This window comes from Podarcis cretensis (genome assembly GCF_951804945.1).
Source record: "Podarcis cretensis genome assembly, chromosome: 15".
Classification (NCBI taxonomy): domain Eukaryota; kingdom Metazoa; phylum Chordata; class Lepidosauria; order Squamata; family Lacertidae; genus Podarcis; species Podarcis cretensis.
This window is the reverse complement of record NC_137185.1, coordinates 11528371-11544684: the sequence shown is the minus strand read 5'-3', so window position 1 is coordinate 11544684 and position 16314 is coordinate 11528371. Positions and strand designations below refer to the sequence as shown.

At 47.7% G+C, this 16314-nt stretch overlaps 1 protein-coding gene across 1 annotated transcript; it reads left to right on the top strand.

The window, feature by feature from the left end:
• The first annotated feature begins 2455 nt into the window (after positions 1–2455).
• RCC1L (RCC1 like) lies at positions 2456–15062 on the top strand. Its single transcript, XM_079955657.1, has 11 exons — positions 2456–3181; positions 3674–3803; positions 4105–4233; positions 4625–4691; positions 5718–5769; positions 6639–6723; positions 7016–7197; positions 8150–8234; positions 8665–8838; positions 10678–10763; positions 14470–15062. Exons 1-11 carry the CDS (start codon positions 2534–2536, stop codon positions 14545–14547), a joined length of 1716 nt encoding a protein of 571 aa, XP_079811783.1. The 5' UTR covers positions 2456–2533; the 3' UTR covers positions 14548–15062.
• The last annotated feature ends 1252 nt before the right edge of the window (positions 15063–16314 follow it).

The following is a 16314-nucleotide window of genomic DNA, read 5'->3' as shown; positions in this document are numbered from 1 at the left end:
TGATGTTTCCTGCTTGGCAGGGGGGGCTGGGCTGGTGGCTGATGGCCCCTGTGATCTCTTCCAACTATATGAAATAAGAATCTAGCATAAGGATTTAACATTTCTTAGCTTCTAATTCCTTTGCATAATTACATTTAAGCCAATATATTTAATACATAACATAGATAGCTTTTTAGAAGAATAAACCTTTTCAAAGTAAAAAAGGAAGGAACAGTTTCCAGCCTCAAAATGAGATAGAAAGAAAACTTCTCTTCTCCAGCCAAGCCAGTTGCCTTTTTCACTGCTCTTGACCTTTCAACCTTAGGAAAATATGGCTCAAGTTTAATGGGAGGCACATGGTTTTATTTTACTATTTATCAACTCTTAATTATGTTTATCTCCTTTTTTATCTTCTGTAATATGTAGGGTCAGTGTAACCTTGGCTGTCAGCCTGTAATTCCCTTTGACTTTGAGAATTGTTTTCTGCTATAAATCAGGGGACCCCCTTGTCCAGGAGAATAAACATCTTGCCAAGGTTCTTAGGCAGCTGGTCTTCTGCCTGGCATGAACATTTGAAAATCTTTAAGCTCATTTTAAAATACAGGCCCTGATCAAGCCTTAATAAAAATGCAGGCTATGATTAGATGCCTCAGAGCAGGGCAGCCAACTTGAATACAATATTGTGGGGGCCCAGGTAAGCCCCGCCCTGCATAATCAGTCATATTAGTGCACGCACACCATTTGAATGGGAATGCCCATAACACATGTGCAGCTTAATATGAAACAAGCTCATCTTCTCCGCCTTGTGTTTCAAGTTGCATCTGCATGGTGTTGAACATATCAGAGAGCGGGTGGGGATGTTTTTGCCCCATGTGTTTGACAGCTGTCTCAAATGTACGCACCTGACTTCACTATGAAGTGAATGTGTCTGAAGTGTGGGTATAAACAGGCTTGCAGAGGAGCCAGAAGCATCAAGATTCTAGTACAGTGGTACCTCGGGTTACAGACGCTTCAGGTTACAGACGCTTCAGGTGACAGACTCCACTAACCCAGAAATAGTACCTCAGGTTAAGAACTTTGCTTCAGGATGAGAACAGAAATCGGGCGGTGGTGGCGTGGCAGCAGTGGGAGGCCCCATTAGCTAAAGTGGTACCTCAGGCTAAGAACAGTTTCAAGTTAAGAACGGACCTCCGGAATGAATTAAGTTCTTAACCCGAGGTACCACTGTACTGTGCAGTGTGGTATAGTGGTTAGAGTGCCGGAGTAGGACCTGGGAGACCAGGGTTTAGGTCCTGCTTGGCCATGAGGCTCAGTGAGTGATTGGAGGGGGGGCAGTCACTGCCTCTCAGACAACCTCACAAGGTTGTCGTGTGAAAGTTATGGGAAGGAGGAGAACTCCACCTTGAGCTCCTTAGGAAACGTTAGAATATAAATGTAAATTTGCTCTGCAGTTAGTCCCACTGGGATCAGTGGAGCTTACACAAGTGTACACAAGATTGCAGCCTTAATGGAATAAGAACCTCCAGTGCTTTTCCATGAATAGTTCAAAAGTATTTTTAATGGTTCTTTTTGGTATTTAATTGCATTAATTTTTTTTATTATACTTTAATGAAGGGAAGTAATGCTCATTGGTGCATTTTATGCTTTAAAAGGGTTGAACTACACACGCTCAAAAAAAAAAAAATCTACTGTGGTCTGAGGAGCGGGGTGTGGTCATTGGTATAAACTATCCTCACATAAAACAGGCATTGCCTGTTTTAATTAGAACATTTGTTTTGAATGTGGTTTTTTTGTTTTGTTTTGTTTTAGGAATGCAATTCTATACTAGTTCACTCAGATCCATTGGGCTTACTCCCAGTGCATTTTTTCGCAGGAGTATGCATACCCCTAAACATTTTGTGTATCCAAGTTTGGCCTCATTGAGGGGCAGTATTTCAATATGAAAATGAGAGTACCCCTGAACATTTTTTTTAAAAGCACTGCTTACTCCTATAAAAATGAATGGATAATCATTCAGAAACGTCAGGCAACTATGTGCCTCTAGTGTCATGGCTGCCGCCGTCAACTCAGATACGGGAGATTAGGCCAAGTGAAATATCCTTAACTAATATGAAGCCTGACCGTAGCTTCTAGCCTATCGTGTCATGGCTGCCCTTAGGAGGTGGTCGTTGCGCAGAGCGAAATGAAAGCTGAAAGGCATCCAGCGCCCTCTAACGAATGGCTGACTAGGTGAGAAGGGGCGAGGGAGAAACTGAACTGCCTCTCGTATCATGGCTACTATTGGGATGAAGCTTCTGCGGCTGCGCAGAGCGTTCCGTCGTCGGCGCGTTTTACCGACACAACCTCGGCGCCTGCGCGGACCAGGCACCTGCTTCATTGCCTGCCGTGTCGTGGCCGCGCTTCGACGGAGAGGCGCTGCACATGCGCAGACGGAGAGCGCGGATGAAAGGCGAAAGGTGAACAAGATGGCGCTGCCCATGCTGCAGGTGTTCCTGCGCCTGGACCAGAAGCCGTAGACGCGGCGGCGGAGAAAGCGCGGCCTCGCTAGGCAGCGATGGGGCCTCATGGGGGGCTGGTGCAAGTGTGCAAGATTCGGGGCTCCCGTGGGGCTGCGCTGCTGTCCCCAGAACTCCAGAGGGGGTCAAGGGGGGCGCAGCTGGGGCTCCCTCGGGGAATATGGGGCTTTTCCCGGAGAGCTTCTCCGGGGCTGCTTCTGAGGCCCTCAAGTGACGCCCTGGGCCCCCCTTGGACGCCCAAGGAAGGGCTATTTCAGGGCCTCCCCGGAAATGGATTGGGGTCTCCTTGGGGCCTGGCCTTGTTCTGCACGAGGGGTCTTTTTCAAGGGCCTCTAACAAGGACACAGCGCCCCCTCGGTCTCCCCACTCAAAACCCCCAGCAAGGCTCTCTGTGCGGCCCCTGCAGGACCTTTCTTGACCTCCCCCCGAGGCTTCCTTCTGAGGGGCTCTCCAGAGGCCTGGCAAAAGCAGCCGGGACGAAGAGCATCAGGGATATCAAAGAAGCTGACGACAATGCCCCCATTTTCCAGTACGTGGGGAAACAAGCCAAAAGGAAAGACCGGGTGTTTGTGTGGGGTTTCTGCTTCTCGGGGGCGTTGGGAATTCCCACCTTTGTCGTGCCTGACCCTGGGTTCAGGAAACGGAGGATCCAGCCCACTCCATATCGCCTGGAGGTGGACGACAAGGTGAGTGGGGGGAAATGAGGAAGCTGGCCTCCTTTTTTAATTTGGGATGCTCAAGAGGCATTGATGGGCTGGTAAAGCATCTTTTCCCATTATGCCAACTGCTGCTGTGCATTGGGCAGAGCCAAGATTGCTTAGAGTGGTGGCTACAATGGTAAACCAGCAGTGAGCATTGGAAGATTCAGGACGGCCAAAAGGAAGTTCTCTTTCTTTCACTGAATAGCAGTTGCTGGGAATTCCAGGTGGGTAGAGTGCTTGTGTGCTCAGGTCCTGCTTTTGGGCTTCCCATCTGGTTGGCCGCTGTAAGAACAGGATGTTGACTAGCTGGGCCATCGGCCTGATCCAACAGGCTAATTTGTATGTTCCTGGCTCCTGCCAGGAGCAGGAGGTCACTTTAGCTTGTGCCCTTTCTTCATTTCTGGAGATCTAGCGATGTTGCTGAGTCCTTTGTTTCTATTATCAATATCAACATCTACTTGTATCTCATTTTGAAAGATTTCCTCTGCTGCCTGTGGCTATGGATTCACCCTCCTATCCTCCAGAACGACCGATGTCACCAAAGTCTGGGGCACGGGCCTCAACAAGGATTCCCAGATTGGGTTTCATCAGAGCAGGAGAGATCGCTGTAAGTCTGTGAAGACTTGGCTGGTTTGAAACTTTGTATGCCCATGTACCTTTGGTCCTGTCATTTTTATTTTAGGATAAAATATCCAACTTAACTGTTGGGCTTCCTGCATCGTGCCCTTCCAGTCCTGATGGGCATCATCCAACCATTAGCCTCCCAAACCTTATCCCACAATTTTTAAGGTTCCATAAGACCTGTTAGTAGTTTTGCCACAACAGATTCCATGGCTACCTCTGGAACCAGCACTCATGTTTGTATGCAATAATACCTGTGCTTTCTCTCATTGTATATTTTATAAAAGCTAAAGGTTACGAATATGTCTTGGAGCCAAGTCCTGTTGCACTGCCCCTGGACAAGCCTCAGCAGACCCGAGTTGTACAGGTTTCCTGTGGGAGAGCACACTCCTTAGTGCTGACAGACTCTGAAGGAGGTATGGTGGAACTCCAATGAAGTTCTAAGGAGGGATGCTGTTTGTAATTAAGTATCTCCCCCAGCTTTTTGATGTGGGGGTGCTTCAAAAGCTTGCCCTACATACTCCCACTGCAAAACTATCCTCAATTCTAGAAATGATTCTAGAAATGACCACAGTTTAACTACAGTTAGTAGTTCAGGTGACCAGCCTAAAACAGAATTGGAAGCTTCTGATCTCTGTCTTGTGGCCACACTTGACAAAGGAAGGTAGGAGCATGTGAGCCCAGTGTGGAGGCTAGACTCACTCTATACTGCTAAGTCATTGCTTAGCATTGTGTCCGAACTCAGCCAGTATCTATCCTTGAGGGTACTTGATATCTGTCTGATGGCATCCTATAACTTTGTTTCAGTCTTCAGCATGGGCAACAATTCCTATGGGCAGTGTGGCCGGAAAGTGGTCGAAGGTGAAATTTACAGGTGAGACTATTTGCTCTGTTCCAAACGTATCTGTTTCTCCAAATGTATCTCCCAAAGCAGGTTTGTCAAATTCTGAATGTCTTTAAAGAATTTTCCAACTTTTTCCATACATACATATTATTATTACCTCTAGCAAGGTAATAATAATAATATTATTATTAATAATCTGTTAGAGGTAAGAGATTGTTCTCATACCCTGTTTCCTGAGTTCTTGTTTAACTGGAGATTCCAGGCATTGAACCCTTCTGCGTACAGAGAGTGAGCTCTGTCCCTAAGGCCCAGAGTGGTTTAACAATGAATCCCTTTTCCAGGGAACTCTGGGAATTGTAGCTCTGTGAGGGAAATAAGCAGTCTCCTAACAACTCTCAGAACCCCTAACAAATTACAGCTCCCAGGATGTATAGCGCAGATACGGCCTAACAAACTCCCTAACCCAGGAGTTGCTAAGGAGACTGGGCTCCACTTCCCATCAGCCCTACTGAGCAAGATGGAGAGAATGGATTGTCTGAATAACCAGAGAGGCCCTGCAGCCAAAATAATATTTTTCCACCCAGCATGTTGGTTATATGAATTCTGCCTGAAATTAGGTCAAGCATCCCTGTGCTTGCTTGATGTTCTTATGCTAAAATCTTCGTCCTGCCTTATAGGATGCAGATAATAAGAGCCACTTAGAAGAACTGTACGGGAGAGAGAATGGGAGGTTCGTCTTACGCCGTGACACTGGTGTAACATCCCAAAACTTGAGATGGATAGTTCCCTGCCCCCATCTAATCAGTTAATTGAGTAAATCCTCAAGTAAGATTTATTTAATCCCATGACAGCCGCAATTCCAAGCCATTGTTAAATTGCAAATAACCCTGTGTGTTTGCCAGAAAGGTGGTGAATTTAGATGTGATTTACTACAAAACGCGGTCAAAAATTAGTATGGCGTAAACCCTAATGTGCTTTAAAAATGATCCCAACCATGCAACTTCTTGGTGGCTTACTTCACTTTCTTTGTTATGATCTCTTCCTGGCCGCATACAGTGAGAGCCAGCTTATTAACCGCCTGCCACAACTTGAAGATAAAGTTGTCCAGGTAAGTAGCCTGTTGAATTTGTACACTGTTCTTATCACCATCATTATCTGTTGCTTTGCATCTAAAGGCTACTCCCCATTTACAGGGGGGTTACATTCTGGGCCCCTCGCACATAAGTGAAATTGTCTAAGTGTCAGTTAGCATCCTCTAAACGCCCTTTAAATGCCCTCTCTGCCGCTCTCTCTTCAGTCCAGACCAAAAATCCTGCATCCAAAAATATCCACAACTAGAATTGAAGCTCTGGGGCCAAGGGTGCATGGGAAAGCGGGGGCGGCAGCTGCACTGCCCCGCATGGCAGCTGTTAGGCAGGGCTGCTGAGCAGCGTAAACAAAGCCCCGCTGCTCCTTTGGTCTTTTCGGGGCTTCCTCCGCCCTCACTGACATCCTCTTTGGGATCTGGGGAAGGTCTCCTCGTGAGCCACAAGGAATCTCCAACTCTCTCCTGCCATTTCTGGGTATGAACTGAATTATTATTTCATGTGTGAATAGAACATGCCTAAGATGAGGTGGGAAGGGATGTGCTTTTGTGTGTAAGTTAGTCCAAGTCAAACCATTGGTCCATCTCGCTCAGGACACTGACGGAAGAGTAGTTTAACAGCGAATCCCTCTTCCCTTGACAAACACCCTTAACAAACTGCACTTCCCAGAATTCTACAGAATAAGCCACGAAAGGAGCATGATACTGTTCTAAATGCATAGTGCGGAAGGGCCCTGACCATTGAGAGGAGGAATGGAACATACTCTCCCTGGAACACTGAACAGCAGCCCTCGGCGCTGCAACACTTTGTTGCAGTTTCCGCTTGCATTGATTTAATTTCAAACAATTTTTTTTGTCCAACTCTTCACCTGCTGTTTTGTGTGTGCCTATAGGTTGCTTGTGGGCAGGACCACAGCCTCTTCAGGACGGAGAAAGGAGATGTCTATGCCTGTGGGTGGGGAGCGGATGGCCAAACAGGTAAGCTGTCCGAAGGGTCCTGGTGGCAGGATGGGGCATGAACCTAGTCTAGGGAGTTTGTTCTGCTCCCCAACACTTTCTACCTCTCGTGGGAGCAGCACGGTTGAGGCAGAAGGATGCTTGTCCATGGAAATTAAGAGCATGGAAATGACTGCTTCAGGGAAGGGAAACCTGCGGCTCCCTAGATGTTGTTGGACTACAACTCCCATTATCCCTAGTTAGCAGGACCAGTGGTCTGGGATGATGGAAATGGTATAACATATACAAGGGATTTTCTCTGTTTCCACATCAGGCCTCGGTCACTACGACATTGTCAGCACCCCCACAAAGCTTGGTGGAGACATCACGGGTGTGCGCATCGCTCAGGTTTCTACCTGCGGCGACTGTTGCCTTGCTGTGTCGGAGGACGGCGACATCTTTGGCTGGGGGAACTCTGAATACCTGCAGCTGTCTTCGGTTACTGAGTCAACCCAGGTGAGAACAGTTCAGATGGGGTTTGAACTCCTGGCTCTTGTGTTTGACAGTAAGCGGGTGAGGATGGGTGTCTCCCCCCTGAGATTTTCAGGTGGTGCTGGGGTCCTGCTGGAATGTTGAGGCTTGGTGGTGCAATTTTTGGACAGCAACAAGGGTTATGCTTTGGGTCTTGGCCATAGTGGAATTTATATCAGTCCAAGTTCAGGAGAAGCAAATCTATCAGTCTCCGTTTCTTATTTTTTGCGATCATAAATTTAGTTCTCCACATTTCCACATTAGCTTGCATTTTCTTTAAGTCCTCATGAAAATTCACCAGCGTTTTAGAGTGCATTTTTTCTAATATATACATTTTGGGGTACACAATTTTGCCCTAATATGCACATTTTTGTCATTTCCCTTAATATAGTGCATTTTAACGTGTTGCCTTGAGCTGATGGGAGTTGTAGTCCAGCACTGGAGAGCACCAGTCTGAGAGGTGCTAGACTGGGCTAGAATTAAACTTTAAAAAAGGAGGTATTGAATTCTGGAACTATAAAATGCAGAGTATGAAAGATGGAGGATATTGGATTTTTAGGCAGACATGCTTTCAGTTGCTCTTCTGTTCTCGCATCCTGTAATGTCAGTGTGAAACTCTTGTCACTGAACCAAACTGTGGAAGACTTATTTTTAAGCCAGTGTGGTGTTCTGGTTTTAGTTTTGGGGCTCGGCTCTGCAAGGCCAGGGTTCAGATCCCCACTCAGAGGTGTGAAGCTCACTGGGTAACTTTGGGCGGAGTCCCAGTGACCGGCTCAGCCTACCTCACAGGGTTGTTGCGAAGAAACAGGATAGGGAGTGTGTCTGTCACCTTGAGGAACTTGGAGGAAAAGCGTGATATACAAGTAAAGTATAAATACACACATATATGAAACCCAAACCGTATCTGATCAGTGTCTCAAACTTCCGTGTTGCATAGGTTAATGTGCCCAGACACCTGCCCTTCAAAGTTGGGAAAGTGAAGGAGGCTGCTTGCGGAGGGACAGTCAACGCTGTCTTAAATGGTATGTCCAGCGCTTAAAAAATCTATGATTTAAAACATTTGCATGATGCTTTGTGGGAGAAGGCAAGGAGGCCAACAGTAGGTGGCGCCAGAGCTAATGAAAAACAGAAAATGATCTAGAAGGGGGAGTGACTCCTGTATGAGGAAAGGTTGCAACATTTGGGACTTCATAGTTCAGATTAAAAGGTGGCAATGATAGCAGTTTATAAAACTATGTGTGGCCTAGAGGGAGTGGATGGAGAAAGGTTTTTTCTCCTTCTCTCATGAACACTGGAACGCATGGGATGGGGAGGGAATCGTTCAAATGGGGGGAGGAGGTGGAACAAGTTGACTCGGTTAGTTAGAGTGTTGAGCTAATGGATCTGGTGGACACGGGGCGTTGCAAAGGACTGAGCATGTTAACACTGAGCCTCTCTTGACCCCCAACCCAGAGGAAGGCCATGTCTTTGTCTGGGGCTACGGGATACTTGGGAAAGGACCGAAGCTGATGGAAACGGGGACTCCTGAAATGATCCCACCCACCCTGTTCGGCCTCTCAGACCTCAACCTGGATGTACATGTGGCTCAGATCCGCTGTGGACTCAGCCAGTTTGCTGCTGTCACCAGTAAGTGGCTTCCAAAGCATGCCTGGGCATGTGAACTCAGAAGTAAGTTTGAGCGAGGTTTAATTCAAGGATTTTGCAGTCTTCGGCTGGGGGATTTTCTGCCCCTGCCTCTTTCAAGTCCGAAGAGGAGTTTTTCTTTCTCCTGTCAGTTTTCTTGCTTCCCACAGGTAACCCAGAGCAATTTTTGTAGTTTGCATCTGTTCCCTCTGCCAAGTCCCGTTAGTGCTGATTAATTAACACTAGAAATTGTGGACATCCAATGAAGGGAACTGTTTGAAGATTCAGAACAGATAAAGTCCTTCACACAGCACAGAGTTAAACTATGGAACTCCCTCCCACTGGATGGCCACCAAACTAGATGTCTTTAAAAGAGGACTAGATATATTCCTGGAGGAGGAGAGGGCTATTGATGGGTACTAGCCATTGTGGTTATGCTCTGCCTCCCGAGTTAGAAGCAGTAATGGAAGGAGGAGAGAGGGCTCTTGTGCTTGAATCCTGCTTGCAGGTTTCCCACAGGCTTCTGGTTGGCCACTGTGAGAACAGGATATTGCCTGATTCAGCAATGTTTTTATTAGTCAGCCAAGCAAAAGCATTCAGTATTAGAGCTGCCTCGTTATAAACAGGCTTAAAAGCTGGATGCTTGTCCGTGAGCCCTCTCTGAGCACTTCATTGGCCGAGTTGCTGTGACATCATAGAAGGTTCACCAGCATTTCGACTACGGAATGTGTTGGCGACAGAACGTCAGAAAACAGTGCACCACCTGAGAGGGAAGGGGGAAATAGTTAAGCAAGAGGAAAATGTAAGTTTGGGGTCTAAAGGCAGGACACAAACAATGTGGTCAGTGGGCAGAGGCCAGTATACAAGCCCAGCTGGTGTGTAATGGGGATGAAGAGTGAGGTAGTGAAAGGCAGAGGGGGCTAAAGGAAGAGGGTCTGTGTTGGGTTGGTGAAAATCCTGATGGAAGGAGGAGTGGGTTGTATTGGAAATAGTGCTAAGTGTACTTTTCCGTGTATAAGGCTAGGTTTTTTTACTCTAATGTTAAAAAACAGGGATCATCTTATACACGGGGGTCATCTTTCCCCATTTTCGTAAATTTGAGTCCCCCCCAATAGGGGTTGTGTTGTACACGGGGGGGGGTGTGTGTTATACATGGAAAAATATGGTAACTCAATTTCACTTGTGCAGTTGGACCTGCCACCCCCTCTTTCCTGCCCCAGACACAGCCCTCTGGAAAAGATTTGGGGAGGGAGCAGGGCAGGTGGGGAGGAGGCAGGTGCGTGAAGTCATGCTGCCAGGACACAATGGTTGGATATTGCCCAGTTTCTGATCCTGGGAACAAGGCACTTTTATGGTAATGGAGCCCATTAATGGCCGTGCCGCAATGCCACTTGCAAATGCGGTCCATTTACAATTAAAAACAAAAGAGAGGCAGGCAGACATAATTTTCTGGATTTGCTGCTGGATTTGTGTGTGTTGTTTCCATGGGCTTGGCACCAAATGAATCCTGCAGGGGGCAGCTGCTCAATAAACTGCGCTAGTTCATTACACAGAGAGAGATTAGCCAAAGTAAGGTTGGTTCTGTCAAAAAAAAGCAGCAGCAGCAAAACAATTACGATTATGACGGTTTGACTTTCCTCATCTCCCATCACAAATAACTACGAGTAACTAAGATGTGCTCCCTTTCATTTTCATTTTTTTTTTAAATTAGGAGGTAGAGGAATACCTGTAGTGGCCAATTAAGGAACTGGATTTAAAATGAATCTTTCTGCCAACAAATAAGCAAATGTCCACCACGGCCAACTTGGGAGTCATCACTTGGTATATTGTGTTGCTTTGCAGACCGAGGAGAGCTCTTTGTATGGGGCAAAAATGTCAGAGGATGTTTGGGGATCGGCAGAATGGAAGACCAGTACTTCCCATGGAGGGTAAGGAAGCTCCTCTTTGCCTTTTGGTTGTTTTTTTTAAAAAAAAGATTGATCTGCAAAAATTGGGCAGCCATGTTGAGCTAAGGTCCCAAATGTGGCTGAAATGCTCATGGTTTTCAGGAACCAGAGTCAGGCATAGATCAGCCCCACGAGCACTTTATTCAAAGAAGCCTAAACAGCGCAGCCTAGTGGCCAGCACAACTCTTCCCAGTAGGTCTTGCCCCAAGGAGACAGTTGTGAGGCCTGAAGGTCCCTGCCTTCCCACTGCTCTCTGTAAGGCTCCTCTCCAGAGTTCCTTTCCCCCAAGTAGTCGTAGACTGCGCCTGTGTACAACCAGTCTCTTCTCTGCCCTTTTCATTTCTCTGCATGTTCTGCGAGACTGGGGTGGGAGAGGGGAGTTGGCCGCAGCAGGAGGGGGAGACCCCCCGGCTTCTCCAGCAGCCTGCCTCATCTCGGTCTCCTGGCTCCCATCCTTTACGGCCTCCAATTCTGGATTGCTCTCTGCCCCACCGATTATTGCCCTCACCGTGGGCTGCCTGCAGGTCTCCGGTTGCTCACTGTGGGAAATGGGATGCTAGAGTAAGATAGGCCTCTGGCCTGATAGAGCAACACTACAGTGTAGCCAATCAGCGATGGCCATGCAGCAATGTCAGCCTAAGCTTTTCAACAACTACATGCAGCCGCTGGGAGAGATCATCAGGGGGTTTAGGCTGGGTGTTCATCAGTATGCGGATGATACCCAGCTCTACCTCTCTTTCAAATTGGAACCAGTGAAGGCGGTGAAGGTCCTGTGTGAGTGTTTGGAGGCGGTTGGAGGATGGATGGCGGCTAACAGATTGAGGTTGAATCCTGACAAGACAGAAGTGCTGTTTTGGGCGCACAGGAGGCTGGCGGGTGTGGAGGATTCCCTGGTCCTGAATGGGGTAACTGTGCCCCTGAAGGACCAGGTGCGCAGCCTGGGAGTCATTCTGGACTCACAGCTGTCCATGGAGGCACAGGTCAGTTCTGTGTCCAGGGCAGCTGTTTATCAGCTCCATCTGGTACGTAGGCTGAGACCCTACCTGCCCGCAGACTGTCTCGCCGGAGTGTTGCATGCTCTGGTTATCTCTCGCTTGGACTACTGCAATCCACTCTATGTGGGGCTACCTTTGAAGGTGACCCGGAAACTACAACTAATCCAGAATGCGGCAGCTAGATTGGTGACTGGGAGCAGCCGCCAAGATCATATAGCACTGGTCTTGAAAGACCTACACTGGCTCCCAGTACATTTCCGAGCACGATTCAAAGTGTTGGTGCTGACCTTTAAAGCCCTAAACGGCCCTTGGCCCAGTATACCTGAAGGAGTGTCTCCACCTCCATCGTTCTGCCCAGACACTGAGGTCCAGCGCCGAGGGCCTTCTGGCGGTTCCCTCGCTGCAAGAAGCCAAGTTACAGGGAACCAGGCAGAGGGCCTTCTCGGTAGTGGCTCCCACCCTGTGGAACACCCTCCCTCCAGATGTCAAAGAGAAAAATAACTACCAAACTTTTAGAAGACATCTAAAGGCAGCCCTGTTTAGGGAAGCTTTTAATGTTTAATAGGTTATTGTATTTTAGTGTTTTGTTGGAAGCCGCCCAGAGTGGCTGGGGAAACCCAGCCAGATGGGCAGGGTATAAATAATAAATTATTATTATTATTAAGCCATTTCAGTGTGAGGGCAGGAGGCACTGCCTTCCCTCTGGATGTTGGAGAGGTGTTGTGCAGGTGAGGACCTGAAAGATCACGAAGAGGGTGCTTTCAAAAGGGTGGGGATGGAAATGCCTCCCCCCCCCCGCACTGTTTCTCTTTGACCTGGCCTGAATTGGGACAGCTTGAAGAATGTTGGCAACGGACTCTTGGAAATTCAGAGACATGCATTACTGCAGGAAGTCTGCTTCTTTCTCTACCGGAATCCATGATCACGAAATCTACAGGGCACCTGCTGCTCCGTCACGTGGCGGCGTTGCCATTCCTGGCCTAGGTTTGAAGGGAAGCAGCAACAGACGGTGTGCATGTGTAGCTGGTTCTCCTCAACCAACATTGCCGCCTCCACCCTCTTTCCAAGAAGCAGCTCAGGTGGCTGCCAAATCATGCAGCGTTTTGGCATGGAAGGCGGCAAGAGCTGGCTTCCGCTCTGACGGGAGCAGTAACAGACTTCCTTTTTCATATATCCCAAAATGCGCTGCGAGGCACCTTCCTTGGCTGATGTTCCCTTGTGACGAGGCTGGCTTTATCGGTCACAGCTGGGGGCTTATCCACACTCGCCTTCCCTCTGCTGTTTCTAGGCAAGGACCACACTTTAAAAGCTCCATGAGTGAGCACCCCCTTCTCCTTCCTTTTTTTTTGCTCTATAGCTTTCCCTGTGAGAACTCGCTATTTAAAGTCAAATTGGAGCAAACAGCAGTCTGTGGAAAAACTGAATTGCCGTTTGCTTCAAAGGGCCACTAAAGAGCGGGCTTTTGTGGGGAAACCTAGGGGGCCAAAAAAGTGGGGGATGGACTGCTTTGATTCAGAGCTTTAAGACACAAGACCCTTTCCCGGAAAGAGCAGGGCAAAAGGTAAGAGCAGATAAGGCCGGAGAGGCAGGCAAAGGCCCTGTCTGCTTATCTGCTTCCTCTGTTGCTATGGTACTATACATTTAAAGCAGTGTGATACCACTTCAAGCAATCATGGATCCTGGGAACTGTAGCTTGTTAAGGGTGATGGGAGCTCTTAGGAGAAGCCTGTTCCTTCTGCAGAGCTACAGTTCCTGTAGCGGCTCAACAGCAAGCTGTCGTTCTTCCTGGGGAATGCATTCTGTAGCATTCATTGCTTTAAATAATTCTGGTTTCAATTTGCTTTTGTGTTTCTTCTTGCTCTGGGACCTTCCTTCCTCCATGCAAAGTGACTAGCGAATGTAATAATAATAATAATAATAATAATAATAATAATATTTATTTATTTATTTATTTATTTATACATACATACATACATACATACATACATACATACCCCGCCCATCTGGCTGGGTTTCCCCAGCCACTCTGGGCGGCTTCCAACAAAACACTAAAATACAATAACCTATTAAATATTAAAAGCTTCCTTAAACAGGGCTGCCTTCAGATGTCTTCTAAAAGTTTGGTATTTTTCTCAGTAATCAGTAGTATAGGGTAAAATAGGGGGTTGCGAATCTTTTGGGGCACGTGGGCATATTTCAGCTCTTGATAGTGTGCCATCTGCGCTGTTGCAAAGTAACTGCCATGGGAGAGGGGGTCGCCTATTCACACGTTGCCATGAAAGAACTGTTTGGCAAAATACAACCTCTGTCTCTCTGTTGCAGAATGCAATATCCCTCTCTGTCACAAGCACACACGCACACACAGTGCTGTCCCCCACAGACTTCTCCCTGCCTTTTAAAAACCATTCTGGTTTCCCAATTGGGTGCTCATGTGTCACCGTCAAATGCAAAGAGCCGAGAGAATGGAGGTGTGATTGATGGGAGCTGTTCTGCAAAGCAACCAGAGGGCACCAGGTTGGCAAAGCTGGCCGAGGTGCCCTTCCCATGTTGCAGCGCTTTTTCTGATAGCTTACATTTGGGGCGGGCTTGTCGTCGTATCACCACCCAGAAAAAAGAGAAGTGTTTTATTTTAGCCAATGATCTCTCTCTCTTTCTCACTGCCCCTGCCTTCGCTTCCTCCCAAAAATATTTAGGTGATCGTGCCAGGTGAGGTGGTAGATGTCGCCTGCGGGGTGGACCACATGGTCACACTGGTTAAATCCTTTGTGTAGCAATGCCTGATTGGACAGTGCCTGATGACTTGGGACACAACTAGAAATGTATCAACTTTTTCCTGATGACTGGTCTTGGCGGCTCTTTGGGACTGATGCCTGAATTCCTTGTGAGCAAACTTAATGAAGTCACCATGGCAGCAGGCTTCAAAGGAACAAGGATTTGTTTCAGAGGGACCCTGAACAAATTTTGGGAGCTGTTCACTCAGGACAATCGTTAGCTGCTCGGCCGTCTTCGTAATGTTGTACTTCCGAAGTGGTTGCTAAGGACTTGGGAGTGCTGCGAGGAAGCCTGCACTGCTGTGCACTCAGAGCAAAAGGGCTTGTTTACAGCGGGATTGTGGCAAGGGATGTTGGGAGTTTGAGTCCAAGCACAGCTGGAGCAATGCAGAATCCCTGCCTCGTTTGAAAGCAACCAGTGAAACTTTTACTGAAAAGTATCCCTGGCTCCTTCCCTTCACAGATCTTAGCTCTCACTATGTACTGCACCCAAATAGAGAACATATTATATCGTGCCATTGAACTTGGGCTTGTTGATTCTCCTGACAACCACGGTTTAGCAGTGTGTCAGAACCTGTGTAAACCATGGTTAGCAATAACTATGGTTTAGTGAAACCAGCCCACATCAAACCATTATTTTTGAAGGTGTCTTGTTTTAGCAGAACCAGAGCTAGGGATTCAGATACGATGCTGAAACTGCAGTTTGAAAAGAGAAGTGCAAAGTTCTGATCTCCTTGCAGCCGGGGCAGGAGGAGAGGAAATGCGTGAATGACATACATGTCAGGGTTGCCCATGCCTTCAGTGCTGATCTACATGAGGGTTCAAGCCTCCTTCCCTTCTATTCTGCCCCTCTCCTACCCTTGCACTCCCATAGTTTTTGATGGAGAGGAATGAGCCAAGGGTACGCCATCTGACCATCTCTTTAGTTTGAGAGAAACAGCTCCTTGGCCTATGAGAGAGAAAGAGTGGTGTGCATTTGTTGTAGTAGTGGTTGTTGTTGTAAAGTGTACCTGGCTACTTCCCTCCTTCTCCCCTGCCTCACACGTTCAGCCCTCAAAGACACCCCCTCTGGTCTGAGTATACTGCTACCTCGGGTTACAGACGCTTCAGGTTACAGACACTGCTAACCCAGAAATAGTACCTTGGGTTAAGAACTTTGCTTCAGGATGAGAACAGAAATCGCATGGCGGTGGCGCGGCGGCGGCAGCAGGAGGCCCCCATTAGCTAAAGTGGTACCTCAGTTTAAGAACAGTTTCAGGTTAAGAACGGACCTCCAAAACGAAGTAAGTTCTTAACCCGAGGCACCACTGTATATCTATATCGACGAGAAAGAAGCGATCCAAACTATTGTTCAGGCATTTTAGGGATAAGCCATGGGCAATGAAAACCCACTGTTGCCTTCTGATAAATGGCCACATGACGGCACTGCACGGAGCGCCTGACAGCATTTGGCTGCTAGGCGAGGCGATTTATCAAATCTGGCAGCTGTTGCTTCTGTCTCGGGAGCTCTTGAGCTGAGCTGCGGTACTGCCGGTTCAGTCATTAGCTGGAGATAGAATTCTAAAATGTGCTTCCCTGTATTGGGCATTGGTTAATAAGACACCACCATATTACCTCTGTGGCCAAGATCCTTCTAGAGCAAGGGCTGCATTTTCATCTGCGGGACATGCTTGCAGGGTTGTGTTTTTTGGGGGGGGAAGGGGGAGGCACATGGCAGTGGCTGGGAAGGACCAGATGCAAAAAGTGGGCAGAACAATTGGTGTGAAT

Excerpts from the sequence above, each read along its gene's own strand:
- RCC1L (XM_079955657.1), top strand. The coding sequence starts at position 2,534 with ATGGGGCCTCATGGGGGGCTGGTGCAAGTGTGCAAGATTCGGGGCTCC. Across the intron at positions 3,804-4,104 it reads TCAGAGCAGGAGAGATCGCT|CTAAAGGTTACGAATATGTC; the intron begins GTAAGTCTGTGA and ends ATTTTATAAAAG. Across the intron at positions 4,234-4,624 it reads GCTGACAGACTCTGAAGGAG|TCTTCAGCATGGGCAACAAT; the intron begins GTATGGTGGAAC and ends ACTTTGTTTCAG.